Here is an 18176-nt window from a genome sequence, read left to right as displayed (position 1 = left end):
TTACTCCTGTTCCTAATTTCCTAATTTGGGACATTAAACTAATTGAGTCAAATATTTTGCTGAACTCTTCAATCCAAGCTGATTCTTACAAAGCATGAGGTTTTCACACACTGAATCTTTCTTACTGTTTTCTCCCCTGTCTTGGATATTTTAGAATAAATGTTTTCCAGCAGTGTAAAGTCAGTATGAAAAGTATTGCATGAGTCTTCCCACACACACTGTAATACCACTCCATGAAAAGTTGGAAAATAGAAACTAAAAGACAGGAAGTCCTCTTTCTGCTAAAGAATATGGTTGTTGCTTCACTTCACACTAGTTTCCTCTGCATTCATCTTATCAAGTTACAAAGGTGTGCAGACCAACATCTGATATCCCATGAAAAGTTACCTTCTGCTATGAGTGTTCAATGTCTTCTAGGAATAAACCAAATGCTGTTCAGTTGCTTGCATAATACGTCACATCAATTTTCGTGTAAATTACCAAAGCTTTTGTACACCTGCTGAGTGGAAGATACACTGAGTACTGATCAAACGGACCCATGATTTAATTACAAAATCCTTTTTCACATCAGAACACTCAAAAGATAGAAATTGTTTTTCATAGTTTATAACTGCAAACTTCAAAATTAACGTGCGACTATATCTTTTATATCTCAAGGTTTCATTCAACAATATCTCAAGAACACAAACTTTTTGGGTATGTTCCTTTGTATAATATCTACCAGCATGATAGCACAGAAATAAAGAATTTCTGAAAAGAAAAGACAATTTAGTGAAATGTTTGTTTTAAAAGCTCAGCAGATCTTGACAGTATCTGTGGAGAAAAATCGCTGTTAATGTTTTGGGTCCAGTGACACTTCCTTAGAACTCTGAGTGTTCTGAGGAAGCGTGACTGGATATAAAACATTAACTCTGATTTCTCTACTCAGATGCTACTACACCTGTTGAGTTTTTCCAGCTATTTGGCTTTTGTTTCTAATTTCCCACATCCTTAGCTCTTTTGGTCTTTAATTTGTTGAGTTTTTAGATCTTATATTCATCAGGACATGTCATAAAAGTACCAAAAAAGGCACCATTCATTAAACTGTGTGAGAGCAAATGACTGATATGTTAACTGATTCCATTTCAAAGTCCATTTGCTAACCAATTTCTTTCAACTGAGCAATCTCTACTTGACATCACAATCTCTACTTGTGTCCTGATGATGAAAACTTTCCACAAAACTATTTTTCAGATATACACAATATTATACTTATTGTGTTCCATTTTGAACATAATATCCATTTTGCACCATTTGTTTTTGCAGAACAGGTGATTTCTTTCACTTAAATTTTCTGTACAATAATCACAAACCCGCCTCGCTCAATATATCTGGAACATTCATAAACTTGAATAAATGTGAGTAATAAATGTCAGAGTTGGTTCATGAGTGCAATCTTATCTCTTGGTCTCAAGTTTATGGATTTAAACCTGCACCCAAGACTTGATTTGATGACCAGGACTGAGATTCATCTATGACAATCTGAGGGAGATGGTTGTTTTATTTTAATATTAATCTGACACCCCAGTTGCACTCTCCAGTGAATGTAAAGATCTTGAAAATGGGCAGAGAGAGCAGCTGATATTCTGCTGGCACTCGTCCATCATCTAAAGAAGATTGAATGGTCACTTATATTTTCATTGGACAGGGGGACATTGCTGTGCACATAGTGGTTGCTGAATGCCCAAACCTCCAGAAATTGCTACAATGCACTTTCGTGCAGTGAACACCATGAAATACTATTAATTCCCTCTGTCTCCAGCTAACATCATTCTGGAAAACAATCATTGTCCAAGCAGGTTCCACAGGTCCTGCGATTTAACGTCCAGGGCAAACTAACGAGGGGGAGGTGGCTGAAGAGGAATGCCGCTTAAAAGGGGACAGCAGGTTTTGCAGGATAGCAGGGTTCTCTGCAGATATGCAGTACCATGTGGCTACTCTCAATTTAAAACACAACTGCTCCTCACCACAAATTGCTGCTTCATTTACACAAGGGAACTGTCAGGTCCTGGAAACTGACAGGCGCAAAACAGCTACATTCACTCGAGTAGACATTATATCGGAAAAGGAGATAATCTCACACCCAGATTTCCATATTCTTGCCATTAAACTCTACTCCTCCACCGGTAAGATCGGTGGAAATAAAACTTTTTTTTTACATTTTAAATAAAAATTGATTTGAATTTAAACATCCTTTCTGTTTCTGACTGAAACACAGATACACCGGATGGAATTATGAGATAGATGCAAGATCTGTTGATGTCAATCGGTTGAGAATAGAACCCAGTCCTGACCTGCGAGACATATAGGGAGCTGAATTCTCAAGGTGTGAAATGAAAGTAAGTTGGAGTTGAGCTGGTGACCTCAATGTTTTCACCCATCCTAAATCTCCGGACAAAGAATTCGGAAACAAACGTTAGTTTCGATCTTAATCCTGAGGAGTGTCTGGGGGAGCAGGGAACTTGAAAAAGGCGACAGTCAGGATGGGTGATAGAGCTCAAGGTGAGCACCAATCGGTACTAGGGAAGGGAGACTCCACAAGGAATCATTCATCCGAGCAAACTGCTATTGCCTCTGGGTTGAGTTCCAGTGCTCAGGCTCCCTTTGCTTGACTGACGAGATTTTGCAGCCTCGTTAAGATGATGTCCTGGATCAGAGTCGGTCTGCCTCTTGCGCTGTTGTCCCTGTGCTCACAAAGTGCCTGTGGGCAGCACCCAGACCAGCTCTGTATGAGGAGGGGCTTCTGGAAGGATCTGCTGCGGGGATTGGAGAATCTAGTAAGTGATTTCGAGATACAACCGAGCCTTGACTTACAGACCTGTCCTTGCGTTTCATTGTCAGACACTAATAATCACTAATCACTGATCAGGAACTAATGCTCCGATGTGAAATATGTGATGATGAGGGAATAGAGATTTGTACATGGACTAGAATTTCCATTTGACTTGTTTTGGAATTTACGATTAGAATATGGGATTGAAACTGACATGGGTTGATTTTATATCAATAGTAATTCCGATTATGATTCACACAATTACAATCCATTCCAATGTGTTTTTTTTTGCTTGTTCAGAATCCTGTTTTTTCACCGGAGTGCAGAAGCGAATACGATGCGGATCTGGAAGTGCCTCTGATTTTAAAACCTGTGAGTTTGACTTTAATAACTTGGCAGATTACAGAGTAGGTTTCACACGCTGCCATCCTGACCCATGTCTTTCCCCAGGCGGAACATCACAAAGCGGCTGTTGCTGTTGAAACCCTGAGCGGGCTGTTAACTCTCTTCAGTGAATCCGAATCTCCTTTCGGCAGGAGCCAGCGGCTCAGCTTCCTGAACAGACTGACTGAAATCCTGGCTCATCTCCAGTCCTGTGTAAGTCCCAGCCGCTGCAGCACCTCACATCCCACTTTACCGAGAGCTTCCAAACCTCCTGAAGTCCAGAGGTTTACGGAAATATCTTTTGCTTTTGCAGATGGAGTCTCCTCAATCCCATAATAGCCACCAACGAGCTATACGGGAAAGATTCCAGAAACTAGGCGCATTTCTACTGGAAAAGGTACTAATTCCATAAACCTGCCTGATTTAGTTCCTTTTCGAATTTCGCTGGACCTAGTTAGTATCTGCTGATCTGTTTTCTATATTAACTATTTCTGTTGATATGTTCAGTTGCAGTCTGTTAGCTCGTACACTCCGACAATAATGTTGGGATAATCTCACTAACCCTCGACTAAATGTGACAGAAATTACATTTAAAGTTCACCATGAAATTCTCTTTTGCCTCTGCACAGGGAAACAGCGGCTGTGCCTGGGAAATCGTCCATGCAGCCACTAGAAGGATCCTACATGAAACATCAAGAAACCATGCCAGGAAATAAAATGGAAACCTATATTTTGAATGGAATTCGATGAAAGATAACATTCACAGTCCTTTAGCTTTGTCTCACTGGACATTGTCTTTCTCGGCAGTTAACTGTAATCCTATCACTGTTAGCTTTTCACTCTATACTGACAGTATTTGTAGATGTTAATTTAAATTATTTCATGCAAGTCTTGATGTAAGGCAGATCTATTTATGTTTTGTTAAAGTTTATCACAATCTTTTGATGTTTTCTCTTGTAGCAATTTCACCCACCCGGGCGGCAGTGAAATGCAAATGAAATGTTCCTGAAGTATTTATTTCAGTAATTATTATTTTCCCTGTATATTATCAAGAAAATAAAGTTTATCTTTCTTACCACCTGCCTCCTTGTATTTGTTTAATATTCTCTGAAACATGTCTTTGTTATCTATACTCATCAAATAGATAATTTCACTCCATGAAATCCCAAGTTCCCATTGTTTATGACCATTCCTTTCCTGCTGAGTAAAGTATACCTGTATAAGAATAGCTGGAGATATGAAGGCAAAACAATGTTCGCCATTCCGAGGACATCTGTGAGTCTAAAATGTGTCTTGGTATCATTTTAGTAGGTCAAAATAGTTTTAATTCACGACAGTACAGGTTCGCATTAGATTGCATTAATCTCAGATTCAATGTTTTCTTTTTTGAGAAACATACAGTGTGTTTAGATAAGTTTGCTTTATGTTTGAATGTCTATCACTCTTGTGAAGTAACATAATAGCACCATGTCAGTGTATTTGGGTTTTGAATTACCACACTATTTGCAAAAAATATTCATGTCCAGTTTATAAACATGAGTTGACAGCACATCTCCCTTTTTTACAGGTCCTGCAAATGGTTATAAAGTCCATCATCGTCAAAATGTTGTTAATCAACTTTATCAGGTCTTGACACTCTTCATAACTGCAAAATTATAGTCAGCACTTACACAGGAACACAGGAAAGTAGGAATTAGGAGCAGGAGTAGGCAATTCAGCGTATGGAGCCTTCTCCACCATTTAACATGATCATGGCTGATCCTTCCTGGTCTCAACTCCACTCTCCTGCCTCTTATCCTGCTTTCTATCTGTCATCCTACTGCCACATCCTTGTAATCTCAGTTATACCATCATATATCCCTTCTGTTAAACATATCATATACTTGGTGAGTGAGTTTAAAATATAATAAATTATATGCTGAAATATGAAACCAACATCCAACCAACACCTACTGCCAGATGTAAGATCACAACCAGTGACTACATTTATTCTTTAAACATGCAAGAAATGAGACTGATGTTCTGCTGAGTTTGAAGAGGTTGAGTAAAAATTAAAAGGCAAACATCACCTCAATCTGTCCGGTCCACCCATGTGGATATGACATAAAGAAAGCACAACAATGCCTCTAATGTCTTAACAGGTTAAGGAAATTTGGCATGTCCATTTTTATCAATTTTTACAGATGCATCATGGAAAACATTTTAATCAGGTGCATTACAGCCTGGTATATCAACTGCACTACTCAGGACCATCAGGAACTAAAAAGAGTGAGAAACACAGCCGAGTCCATCACAGACGCCAACCTTCCATTTTTTGAGTCGAAGAATGAGGTGCTGGAAAAGCACAGCCAGTCAGGCAGAATCCAAGGAGGAGGAGAATCATCATTTTGGGCATAAGTCTTTCACCAGGAATGTGGCTTGTGGGCAAGTGGGCTGAGAGATAAATGGGAGGGTTGGGGCGAAGGTGATAGGTGGATGAAGGTGGAGTTGACACTGGGGAGACAGGACGCCAACTTGCAATCATTTCAGAGAACATCTCTGTGACACATGCACTAACCAGCCCCACCACCCTGGAGCTGAACACTTTAATTCCCCTTCCCAGTCCACCCAGGACATGCAGATCCTGGGCCTCCTACATCCCCAAACCTTAAACACCGCTGCCTGGAGGAAGAATGCATCATCTCCACCTTGGAACCCTCATGCCACACACGATCAATACCGATTTCACCAGTTTCCCCATTTCCCCTTCCCCCACCTTATCCCAGTCTCACCATTCCAACCCAGCATTGCCCTCTTGACTGGTTCTACCTGTCCATCTTCCTTCTCACCTATCTCCTCCACCCTCCTCTCTGACCTAATATATTCTTCCCCACTACCTATCCACCTTCAGCTCCATATCGCCTTGCCCCCAGCCCCACCACCCTCCTTTTATCTCTCAAACTGCTTGGACCAAAAGCTTCAGTCGTGATGCAGAGCTTATGTCCAAAATGTCGAATCTCCTGCTCCTCAGATGCTGCCTGACCGGCTGTGCTTTTACAGCACCACACTCTTCGACTCTGATCCCCAGTATCTGCAGTCCTCACTTTCTCCTTCCATTCAGTGACTCTATCTATAATTTTCACTGCCCGGGAAGGCAGCCAATATACTTGAGGACCCCTCCTACCCCAGTTATCATCTCTCCCAACCTCTTCCGATGGGCAGAAAATACAAAAACATCTACATACATACCATCAGATTCAAGAACAAATTTTTCCCTGCTGATATTAGATGTCTGAATGGACATCCTGAATCTTAAACTTAATGTTGATCTCACTTATTATGCATCTTTTCTGCAGCCATAACATTGTATTCCTTACTCTATTACCCTCATACACTTTGTATGTTATGATCTGCCTGTACTGCACACAAAGCAAAACTTTTTAACTGTACCTAGTTAAATAATGGTAAGCAAATCAAATTGCATGGAGTCATGTCTGAACTTTTACCTGACGTAAACCACATATTGATGAACATAGAATTAAGCAAATTAGCGAATTAAACAAATAGCCGTAAGCTTGATAATGGAAGAAGGCATTTGAGTTTGTGAGGTGAGTGCAACTCATCAGAGAAAAGAAAGGACTCCTTCAGCCTTGATTCCAAATTGGCTAGTCTTGGACAGCCATCCTGACAAATCTAAACACTAGGGCTCTGCGTTAGCCTTTAAATTGTTTGAACAGAGGAGCTTTTAGTCAATGGGCAACTTAGAAAACAAAAGAACTAAGTTGCGGCAACAGGAGACTGCAGCAAATTCAGGAAAATCAAGCAGAGTTGGACAGGAAGAGATAGAGAGGTTAACCATACATGTGCATCAGCAATTAAGATAGATGCTGCTCGCAGTTCAAAAAAACTAAAGTGTTTTAATACATGTGTGAAACATTAGTTAATCAACAGAGAAAGTAACAGCTCAGATAGAGGTAAAGGCTTTGATCTAATCACCATTATACAGATATGGTAACATGTTGACTAAAAGATGGACAAAAGTCTTCCATGGGGCATATTGTTTCAAAACTAAATTGAATGGCAAACATTTGAATACATGCAAGAATGTTTCAAATGAATGATTCTTTTACAAACATTCTCAAGAGATATCGGAGACCAGATGATGCACATTAGAGCAGGCACATAAGGGCTTAGTTATAGGAGACCCGATAATTACGGAGACTGACAGGAGTTCCAATGCCTGCAACCAGTAATCCAGGATGGTGTGTTGCCTCCTGTGTGCCAGTGTCTAGGATGTCTCAGATCAGCTGCAGAACGTGCTCAAGATGGAGGGTGAGCAGCCAGAAGTCATTGTGCACGCTGGCACAAATGACATAGGTAGAAATAGGGATGAGGTCCTGTAAAGTGATTACAGAGAGCTGGGAAAAACGATAAAAGCAAGGACTCCGTTGGTGGCAATCTCCAGATTAATTCCAGTTCTACATGCTAGTGAGAGTAAGAACAGGAAAATAGGGCAGATGAATGTGTGACCAAAGAATTGATGTGGGGGCAGGGATTCAGAGTTTTAGATCATTGAGATCTTTTCTAAGGCAGAGGTGATCTGTTCAAGAGTAAGGGGTTACATCTGAACTGGACAGGGACCAATATCTTGGCACCCAGGTTTGCTAGTGCAATAAGGGAGGGTTTAAACCAGATTGGCGACAGGGGGTGGGATCCTCAACGGCAGGGAAGCAAGTGCAAGGCTGGAAGGAGATACAGAAATCAGTAAAGAGAAGAGACAGGTTAGGTTGCAACATGACAGGGAGCAAGGAATACCCGTTGGATTAAATTGCATCTATTTCAATGCTAGAGGACTGACAGATAAGGTTAACGAACTCAAGCTGTGGATATGTACATGGGACAGGGAAATTGTAACCATTACAGAAACATGGCTAAGAGAGGGACAGGACTGGCAGGTTAATGTGCCAGTGTTTTAGGTGGGACAGAGGTGGAGCAAGGAGAGGAATGGGAGTTGCATTTTTGACTACAGAAAGTATCATACCAGTAATCTGAGGTGAAATAACTGACGGATCATCCAGTGATGCTTTATGGATGGAGTTAATAAATAAGAAGTGAATGGTGAAGTTATTGGGGTTATAGAACACAGAACATAGAACAATACAGCACAGAACAGGCCCTTTGGCCCACGATGTTGTGCCGATCATTTGTCCTCGCTAAAGCACCCATCCATGGACCTATCCAATTGCCGCTTAAAGGTCACCAATGATTCTGACTCTGCCACTCCCACAGGCAGCACATTCCATGCCCCCACCACTCTCTGGGTAAAGAACCTACCCCTGACATCCCCCCTAAACCTTCCACCCTTCACTTTAAAATTATGTCCCCTTGTATTACTCTGTTGTACCTGAGGAAAAAGTCTCTATTTTTCTGATCATCTTATAAACCTCTATCAAGTCACCCCTCATCCTTTGCCGTTCCAATGAGAAAAGGTCTAGCACTCTCAACCTATCCTCATATGACCTATTCTTCATTCCAGGCAACATCCTGGTAAATCTTCTCTGCACCCTCTCCAAAGCTTCCACGACTTTCCTAAAGTGAGGCGACCAGAACTGCACACAGTACTCCAAATGTGGCCTAACCAAGGTCCTGTACAGTTGCAACATCACTTCACGACTCTTGAATTCAATCCCTCTGCTAATGAACGCTAATACACCATAGGCCTTCTTACAAGCTCTATCCACCTGAGTGGCAACTTTCAAAGATCTATGAACATAGACCCCAAGATTAGATTAGATTAGATTACATTACAGTGTGGAAACACGCCCTTCGGCCCAACAAGTCCACACCGACCCGCCGAAGCGAAACCCAGCGATACCCCTACATTTACCCCTTACCTAGCACTACGGGCAATTCACCTGACCCTGCACATCTTTGGACTGTGGGAGGAAACCGGAGCACCCGGAGGAAACCCACGCAGACACGGGGAGAATGTGCAAACTCCACACAGTCAGTCGCCTGAGTCGGGAATTGAACCCGGGTCTCAGGCGCTGTGAGGCAGCAGTGCTAACCACTGTGCCACCGTGCCGCCCACCAGAGATCCCTCTGCTCCTCCATCTTACTAAGAACCCTACCATTAACCCCCTATTCCGCATTCCTATTTGTCCTTCCAAAATGGACAACCTCACACTTGACAGGGTTGAACTCCATCTGCCACTCCTCAGCCCAGCTCTGCATCATATCTAAGTCCCTTTGCAGCCGACAACAGCCCTCCTCACTATCCACAAATCTTCGTATCATCTGCAAATTTACTGACCCACTCTTCGACTCCCTCTTCCAAGTCATTCATAAAAATTACAAACAGCAGAGGACCCAGAACTGATCCCTGCAGAACTCCACTTGTAACTGGGCTCCGGGTTGAATATTTACCATCTACCACCACTCTCTGACTTCGACCGGTTAGCCAGTTTTCTATCCAATTGGCCAAATTTCCCTCTATCCCATGCCTCCTGACTTTCCGCATGAGCCTACCATGGGGAACCTTATCAAATGCCTTACTAAAATCCATGTACACTACATCCACTGCACTACCCTGATCCACATGCTTGGTCACCTCCTCAATGAATTCAATAAGACTTGTAAGGCAAGACCTACCCCTCACAAATCCGTGCTGGCTGTCCCTAATCAAGCAGTGTCTTTCCAGATACTCATAAATCCTATCCCTCAGTACCCTTTCCATTACTTTGCCTCCCACCAAAGTAAGATTAACTGGCCTGAAATTCCCGGGGTTATCCCTATACACTCTTTTGAACAGGGGCACAACATTCGCCACTCGCCAGTCCCCTGGTACCACTCCTGTTGACAGTGAAGATCAAAAGATCATTGCCAACGGCTCTGCAATTTCCTCTCTTGCTTCCCACATAATCCTAGGATATATCTCGTCAGGTCCGGGGGACTTGTCTATCCTCAAGTTTTTCAAAATGCCCAACACATCTTCCTTCCTAACAAGTATCTCTTCTAGCTTACCAGTTCGTTTCACACTCTCCTCTTCAACAATACGGTCCCTCTCATTTGTAAATACTGAAGAAAAGTACTCATTCAAGATCTCTGCTATCTCTTCCAACTCAATACACAGTCTCCCACTACTGTCCTTGATCGGACCTACCCCTCATTCTCGTCATTCTCAAGTATCTCACATACGCATAAAGGGGTTATCCTTGATCCTACCCACCAAAGATTTTTCATGCCCTCTCTTTGCTCTCCTAATCCCTTTCTTCAGCTCCCTCCTGGCTACCCTGTATCCCTCCAACGCTCTGTCTGAACCTCGTTTCCTCAACCTTATGTAAACCTCCTTCTTCCTCTCTACAAGACATTCAACCTCCCTCGTCAACCAAGGTTCCCTCACACGACTATCTCTTTCCTGCCTGACAGGTACATACATATCAAGGACACGTTGTATCTGTTCCTTGAAAAAGTTCCACATTTCCACAACATCCTTCCCTGACAGCCTATGCTCCCAACTTATGCTCCTCAGATCCTGTCTTACAGCATCGTATTTACCCTTCCCCCAATTGTAAAACCTACCCTGTTGCACGCACCTATCTCTCTCCATAACCAAGGTGAAAGTCACAGAATTGTGGTCACCATCACCAAAATGTTCACCCACTAACAAGCCCATCACTTGTCCCGGTTCGTTACCAAGTACCAAATCCAATATGGCCTCCCCTCTGGTCGGATAATCTACGTACTGAGTTAGAAAACCTTCCTGGACAAACTGCACAAACACCGCCCCATCCAATCTACTTGATCTAAAGAGCTTCCAATCAATATTTGGGAAGTTGAAATCACCCATGACTACTAACCTGTGGCTTCTGCACCTTTCCAAAATCTGTTTCCCAATCAGTTTCTCCACATCTCTGCTGATATTGGGGGGCCTATAGTAAACATCCAACAAGGTGACTGCTCCTTTCCCATTTCTGACTTCAGCCCATACTACCTCCAAAGGCAGGTTCCCCTTGAACTGCCTTTCTGCAGCCGTTATACCATTTCTAATTAGCAATGCCAACCCCCCTTCCGTTTTTACCAACCTCCCTAATCTTAGTGAAACATCTGTAACCAGGAACCTCCAACAACCATTCCTGTCCCTCTTCTATCCACGTTTCCCTGATGGCCACAACATCGTAGTCCCAGGTACCGATCCACGCCTTGGGTTATCCTACAGACACCCAAATAGTCAACGGGAATTAGAGGAACGAATATGCAGGGAGGCTGGGAAGACTTACAGGAACAATAGGTTTGTGAAAATAGGGGTTTTAATTTTCCGAACATAGACTGAGACTTCAGAACATTAAGGGCTTAGATGGGGTGTAAATTTTTAAGTGTGTTCAAGAAAATTTCCTCAAGCAGTAAACAAAGGGTCCTACTCAGGTAGGGGCAAACATCAACCTACTCTTGGGAAATAGGCTAGGACAGGTGATGGAGTTAACAATCAGGGAGCACTTTGGCACCATTGACCATAGTTCTAATAATTTTAAAATACTTGTGGAGAGAGACAAACCTGGTCTTCAGGTTCAAGCTCGAAACAGGGGCAAGGCAAATGTTGATGAAATAAGACAGGACCTTGAAAGGGTTGATTGGAGTAGTTTGCTTGCTGGCAAAGAGACCTCAGGCAAGTGGGAGACCTTTCAAAGTGAGATAGTGTTCCTGTGAGAGTGAAAGACAAGGTTGACAGGAATAGGGAACCCTGGGTAACAAGAGATATTGAGGCTTTGACCAGTAAAAAGAAGGCGGTATGGCTCAGGTAGATGCCCCTGTGATCAAGGGAGTCTCTGTAGGTATCTCGAGGAGACAGGTGTGATGATGCTGTGCCTTTAACAAGGTTAGGTTATCCTTGTTTTTTTAGGAGGCCATAAAGGCACAGACTCTGAAATGTCTGCGTTGATCTACTTGAGAATGCTTTCTAGTTTAAAAAAAAAATCATTTGTACAATGAAAAGGGTGTGGCCTGGTCCATAACAGATTTAGGGCTCTTTGTGGGATTTGTTCTGCGGTTCCAATTTGGGATTAGTGATGCTGGACTCAAAGATAGTGAGTGGTAGGTGTGAGTGTCTTTTATTCTGTGTATTGATTTGGTAAATTTAAACAGTGCTTGGGATAGCAATGGCTCTTTCAATCACCAAGAGTTTTCTGGGAGTGGAAGAAGTGACTTTGGGAGTTTTGCAAAAGGTGATTAAGGCCAAGCTGCTGGAATTAGCAGACAAGCTGGAGCTGGAGCTACCTCCTTCCGTGATAACTACAGCAGTAGTTCAGCATTGAAATTTGCTGGAAATGCCATTAGAATCTTTAGAGATGGCTCATAGTCAATTAGCTTGAGTTGGAGGCAAAAGACAAGGAAAGGGCAACAGGAATGAAACAGTCTGAATAACGATTAAAAGCAGTAGAGACAGAAAAGGAGAAATGAAGGGAGTTTGAACTTCAGAGATTGGCTCTTAGATAGGAAAGTCAGCTTAAAAGGATGAAGATGAAAGCTGAAGGTAAGCTTAGTGAGGGAGAGAGTGAGGATGAGCAAACCTATGGTAGACAAAGGGTTGGTGAGAAATTGTTTAAATATATTCAAGCATTGCGTCAATTTGATGAAAATGATTTGAAAGACTTTTACATCTTATTTGAAAAGGTGCCGAAACAAATGTGGTAACCAGCGACCATGTGGGTTTTGTTGATCCAAACAATATTTGCAAGTACAGCTAACGAGGAATTCGCATCACGATCAGAGGAGATATCTGGAACACTTGAGGAGGTGAAGAAAACCATCTTAAGTGCATATGAGCTTGTGTCAGAACCCAAGAGACAACATTTCAGGAATCTAAGGAGGGACCCTGCTCAAACATATTGAGTTTGAAAGGATCAAACAAAGTAGCCTTTACAGGTGGATAAAGGCATTAAAAATAGAGCAAATCTATGACGCTTTTAGAGAGATGATTATTTGGGAGGAGTGCAGAAATTCACTTCCTGAAGTACTGAGAACTCATGTGGAAGAGCAGAGAGTTAAAATGGTAAGATTAGCAGCTGAAATGGCTGATGATTATGAGTTGGTCCATAAAGCAAAGTTTGGCTTCCAAAATCAATTTCAGTCTGTGAGGGATAGAATTTGGGGAAAAGAGAAATGTTTGCATGGAAAGAGAAAGGTAGATATCAGTGAAGATCATAAAGATAACTTACCACAGGATAAAAAATAAATCCTTGAAGGGGACAGAGAAGTTAAAAAGCTCCAGTGTTTTCATTGCTATAAAGTAAATCACAGTGTTTATGAGTTAGGAAAAGCCAGATGTAGGTAAACAGGAGAAGCCAGTGAATTTTGTTGGAATGGTAACGGAACGCCCAGTGGATGCTAGAAAGCTTTACCAGAATGTTCAAGCTGGTCGAAGGTTGGTTAATGAGGAAGTGCCAGGTCTTAAACCAAATACCTGTGAAGGTCAAATGTACTCGTATAGGCCAGGAGCAGCAGGTAAGGAGGTTACAATATTAAAAGATACAAGATCCTCTCAATCTGTGATGTTGAAAGATGAGATATGTACCTCAGAGAGACTATTGCCAGAAAAGGTATGAGTACAAGCACTTAATTGCATAAAGTGAGGATAGAGTGTCCGGTGAAGATTCGAGAATCTATGGTATGAGTACAAGACATACCTTCAGCTCCAGAAATACAATTTGTCCCTGCTAATGATATAGCTGGTTCACAGGGAGGAATGCTGCCTACTGTGGTTGAAAAGCCAGTGGAAACTCAGGAAACTGAACTATTGCAGGACACATATTCTAGGATTTATCCAGACTGTGTGGTAACAAGGTCACAAAGTCACCAGTTGAGAGATCAAAGAGTACAGATAAGAAAGTTGAACTGGAATTAGCAGAGACCCTATATGATTAAATGGTTGACACAAGCCAGGAGCAGATAGATGACACAGCAGATACCTTTAACTCAGATAAATTAACTGAATTACAGCAGAAAGACAAAAATTTCAAGTGCTTGCATCAAAAGGCATACACAGAAAAAGAATCCGAATGTATCCCTGAAAGTTATTATTTTAAATATGATGTCTAAATGAGGAAATGGAGACCATCATATATTCAGGCAGATGGGAAATAGGCAGACGTTCATCAAGTCATATTGCCAGTGGGTTATAGAAAGGAAGTGTTGCAAGTAGCACCAGAGGCCATTCCATTATACAAAGTCACAGCTGAAAGGATTATAGAAGAATTACTCAAATATTTCACTAGGTACGGACTACCCACAGAGCTATAATCAGATCAAGGGTCAAACTTAACATCAAAATTATTCAGGGAAATTGTGGACTGCTTCGGAATAACGCAATTCAAATCTACTGAGTACCATCCAGAGTCGCAGGGAGTGCTAGAAAGGTGGCATCAGACATTAAAGACCATGTTGAAGGCTTATAGTCAGGAATATCCAGATGATTGGAATAAGGGAATTCCCCAACTTATCTCCACCTGTGTCCCCATTTAATACTGGATACAACAAGCAATAGCAGGTATGATTGTTTAACATTATGTTGACTAAGAAAATGAAGGTTCATTGTCAGATGTTGTTAGCTTTTCACTACCTGCACAAAGATTACTGAGAATTGGAATCTCTTCTGCACCAAAAGGCCATTGAATCTGAGGGTTGATTGTATGTTTCTGATAGTCAAGGCTGTTAAAAGGAACTGAGTTGATGTATTTAAATAGCCAGGATCTAACTGAGTGGTGAAACAGGTTCAAAGTGTCCAATGATGTATTCCTGTTCCTGTGATCCTATTTTAAGAAGTTAACTTAGTTGACTCAAATATTCTTCTTCACTCAAGAACTCATTTTGATTCATACATAGCATAAAGTTTTAATTCATTGAAACTTTCTTGTTGCTTTCCTACATGCTTTGCACATGTTTGAATCAGTGATATCCAGAAATGTAAATATTAATATTCTTCCAACACACAAGTAATATGACGCCACAGCAAATTTGAAAATAGAAACTAAAAGACAGGATGCCTTCTTTCTGGTAAAGAATATGGATGTGGCTTTAATTCTCCACAGTTTCCCTCTGCATTCATGTTATCAAATTACAAAGGTGTGCAGAACAGCATCTGACTTCCTCTTGAACACTCAATGACAGCAAGATTTTTTCTTGGAGTAATGCCTGACAGTGTGGTCACATTTCATGTCACATCAATTTTAGTGTTAATTACCTAAATGTTCGTACAACTGTTGAGTGTTTAGAAGATACTATTTAATTGTCATCCACTGACTACTGATCAAGCTTACCCATGATTTTATCATGAGATGCATTTGCACATCAGTACTGTCAAAGGGTAAAAATTGTTTTTATCATAGCTTATAATGTCATACTGTAAAAGTAACGTGTGCCACAATATTTGAATACCTTCTGTCAAAGTTTCAATTAACAATAGCTGGAAAAATCCCACATTTTTCAATATTTTCCTATATATTATATCTAGCAGTTTGCTAGCACAGGAATAGAGAAGTTCTGGAAAAGAAAGATTTTTTGAGAATTGTTTTTGTCTTCTATTCATGGGACAATTTGCCAGAATACCAAAACAGAAACCACATTTTACACTGTGTGAGAATAAATTGCTGATTATTTGGCAGAATCGACACCAAAGTTCATTTTCCAACCAATTAACAGTTTCTTTCAACACAGTACTGTTCCATTTGATGTTGCTGTTTTGTCCTGATGATGAAAATTTACCACCAAATCATCTTTTCTTCAGTCACATCCAATATTATATTATATTTAATTCCCTCATGGGATGTGGTCATCACTGGCTAGGCTTGTATCTATGTGTCCAGAAGACATTTCAGTGTCAATCATGATTAAGTCTCAACCACATTGCTGTGGGTCTGGAGTCACATTTAGGTCACACCAAGTAATGATGGCTGTTTCCTTCCCAGATTGCCTTTCCAGGAATCAATTCATGGGCATTTTATGACTCCAAATTCCAATTTTGCATTGAATTCACACTTCACCATCTGCCATGGCAGGATTCACACCTGGGTCCCTAAAACATGATGAGGGTCTCTGGATTAATTGTCTATCAATAATACCACTAGACTATCACCTCCCATGTGATCCCAGCCTGTTGGAATCATTATTGACTTTCGGCGGGATGTTACTCATGCCTCCCCCTACACATTAACAGCACCGAGGTGAAACAAGTGGAGAATGTCATCAACAACAAACTTTCTTGGACTCTTCATGTGGATGCACTGGTTACAAAGGCCCTACAATGTCGCTTCTTCCTCAGGCAGCTGAGGAAATTTGGCATGACAGCGAATACCCTTGCCAACTTTTATAGGTACGCCATTGAAAGCATTCTGTCTGGATGTATCACGACCTGATATGGCAACTGTACCATTCAAGATCGTAGACGGTTACAGAGAGTGGTGAACTCAGCTGAACAATCACAAAGGCCATCCTCCCATCTATAGAATCCATCCACCAGGTCCGCTGTCAAGGAAAGCCTGCCAGCATTCTCAAAGGTCCATCCCACCCTGGCAATGCTTTTCAACAACCTCTCCCATCAGGGAGAAGGTACAGAAGACTGAACACATGCACCAGCCCATTTTGCAACTGTCTGTTCGCTACTGTTGTTAGAATACTGAATTGACTCACAAACTCTTAACATTCACCAGTGTTTTTCGTTTTTGCCGCTGTTCACCTATTTTTTATTTATCTATGCTATTTAACTATGTGATCTGCCTGTAGTGCTCACAAGACAAAACTTTTCACTGTGCCTCGGTACACGTGACAATAAAATCAATTCAATTCAATCGATATATTCATCACTAACTTTGAAAATGAAGCTGGGATATATCAGTCTGGTTGCACAATCACAAATTAACTTTACAAATTCAGCCACCAATGAAGGAAATGTTAGCACTTTAACACAATGTCATACAAAGAAATGAAATTAAGTAAAAATGACCAGTCTAAGGTAACTGGATCAATCTACGTTCCAGTCAAGTGAAGGGACCAATTAATTGCCCGGTTAATACTGGAAGCAAAAAGCAGCTCCAGGTAATGTTGCTAATGGCTGATGAGACTGCAGGTTCATTGGCAGAAGTTGTTTGTTGTTGTTAGTTCTTCATAACTTACACAAAGTTTTGTCAGAATCAGAATCTCTCTGCCCCAAATAGCCATTTGAACCGGAAGATCAATTGCATGTTTCAGAAAAGGCATTGATAAACCACTGATAATTATGAAAATCTAAAAAATAAACCCTGAAAGGAGCTTAGTAGATGCACTTTAATGGCCAGGATCTAAATAAATGGGAAAGGATAGAGTCAAAAGATTTACTCCTGTTCCTAATTTCCTATTTTGGGACATTAAACTAATTGAGTCAAATATTTTGCTGAACTCTTCAATCCAAGCTGATTCTTACAAAGCATGAGGTTTTCACACACTGAATCTTTCTTACTGTTGTCTCCCCTGTCTTGGATATTTCAGAATAACTGTTTTCCAGCAGTGTAAAGTCAGTATGAAAAGTATTGCATGAGTCTTCCCACACACAGTGTAATACCACTTCATGAAAAGTTGGAAAATAGAAACTAAAAGACAGGAAGTCCTCTTTCTGCTAAAGAATATGGTTGTTGCTTCACTTCACACTAGTTTCCTCTGCATTCATCTTATCAAGTTACAAAGGTGTGCAAACCAACATCTGATATCCCCATGAAAAGTTACCTTCTGCTATGAGTGTTCAATGTCTTCTAGGAATAAACCAAATGCTGTTGAGTTGCTTGCATATTACGTCACATCAATTTTCGTGTTAATTACCAAAGCTTTTGTACACCTGCTGAGTGGAAGATACACTGAATACTGATCAAACGGACCCATGATTTAATTACAAAATGCTTTTTCACATCAGAACACTCAAAAGATAGAAATTGTTTTTCATAGTTTATAACTGCAAACTTCAAAATTAACATGTGCTGCA

The 18176-nt window shown here is 41.1% G+C and overlaps 1 protein-coding gene across 1 annotated transcript; it reads left to right on the top strand.

Moving 5' to 3' along the window:
* The first annotated feature begins 2678 nt into the window (after positions 1-2678).
* LOC148150000 (interferon alpha-6-like) lies at positions 2679-4258 on the top strand. The gene is made up of 5 exons (XM_087986850.1): positions 2679-2816; positions 3113-3184; positions 3263-3409; positions 3510-3593; positions 3826-4258. Exons 1-5 carry the CDS (start codon positions 2679-2681, stop codon positions 3910-3912), a joined length of 528 nt encoding a protein of 175 aa, XP_087842976.1. The 3' UTR covers positions 3913-4258.
* Positions 4259-18176: the final 13918 nt, after the last annotated feature.

This window comes from Chiloscyllium plagiosum, unplaced genomic scaffold, assembly GCF_037043375.1.
Source record: "Chiloscyllium plagiosum isolate Xiang-an unplaced genomic scaffold, Cpla_swu_hap1 HiC_scaffold_5, whole genome shotgun sequence".
Classification (NCBI taxonomy): Eukaryota; Metazoa; Chordata; class Chondrichthyes; order Orectolobiformes; family Hemiscylliidae; genus Chiloscyllium; species Chiloscyllium plagiosum.
This window is presented reverse-complemented; position numbering and strand designations above follow the sequence as displayed.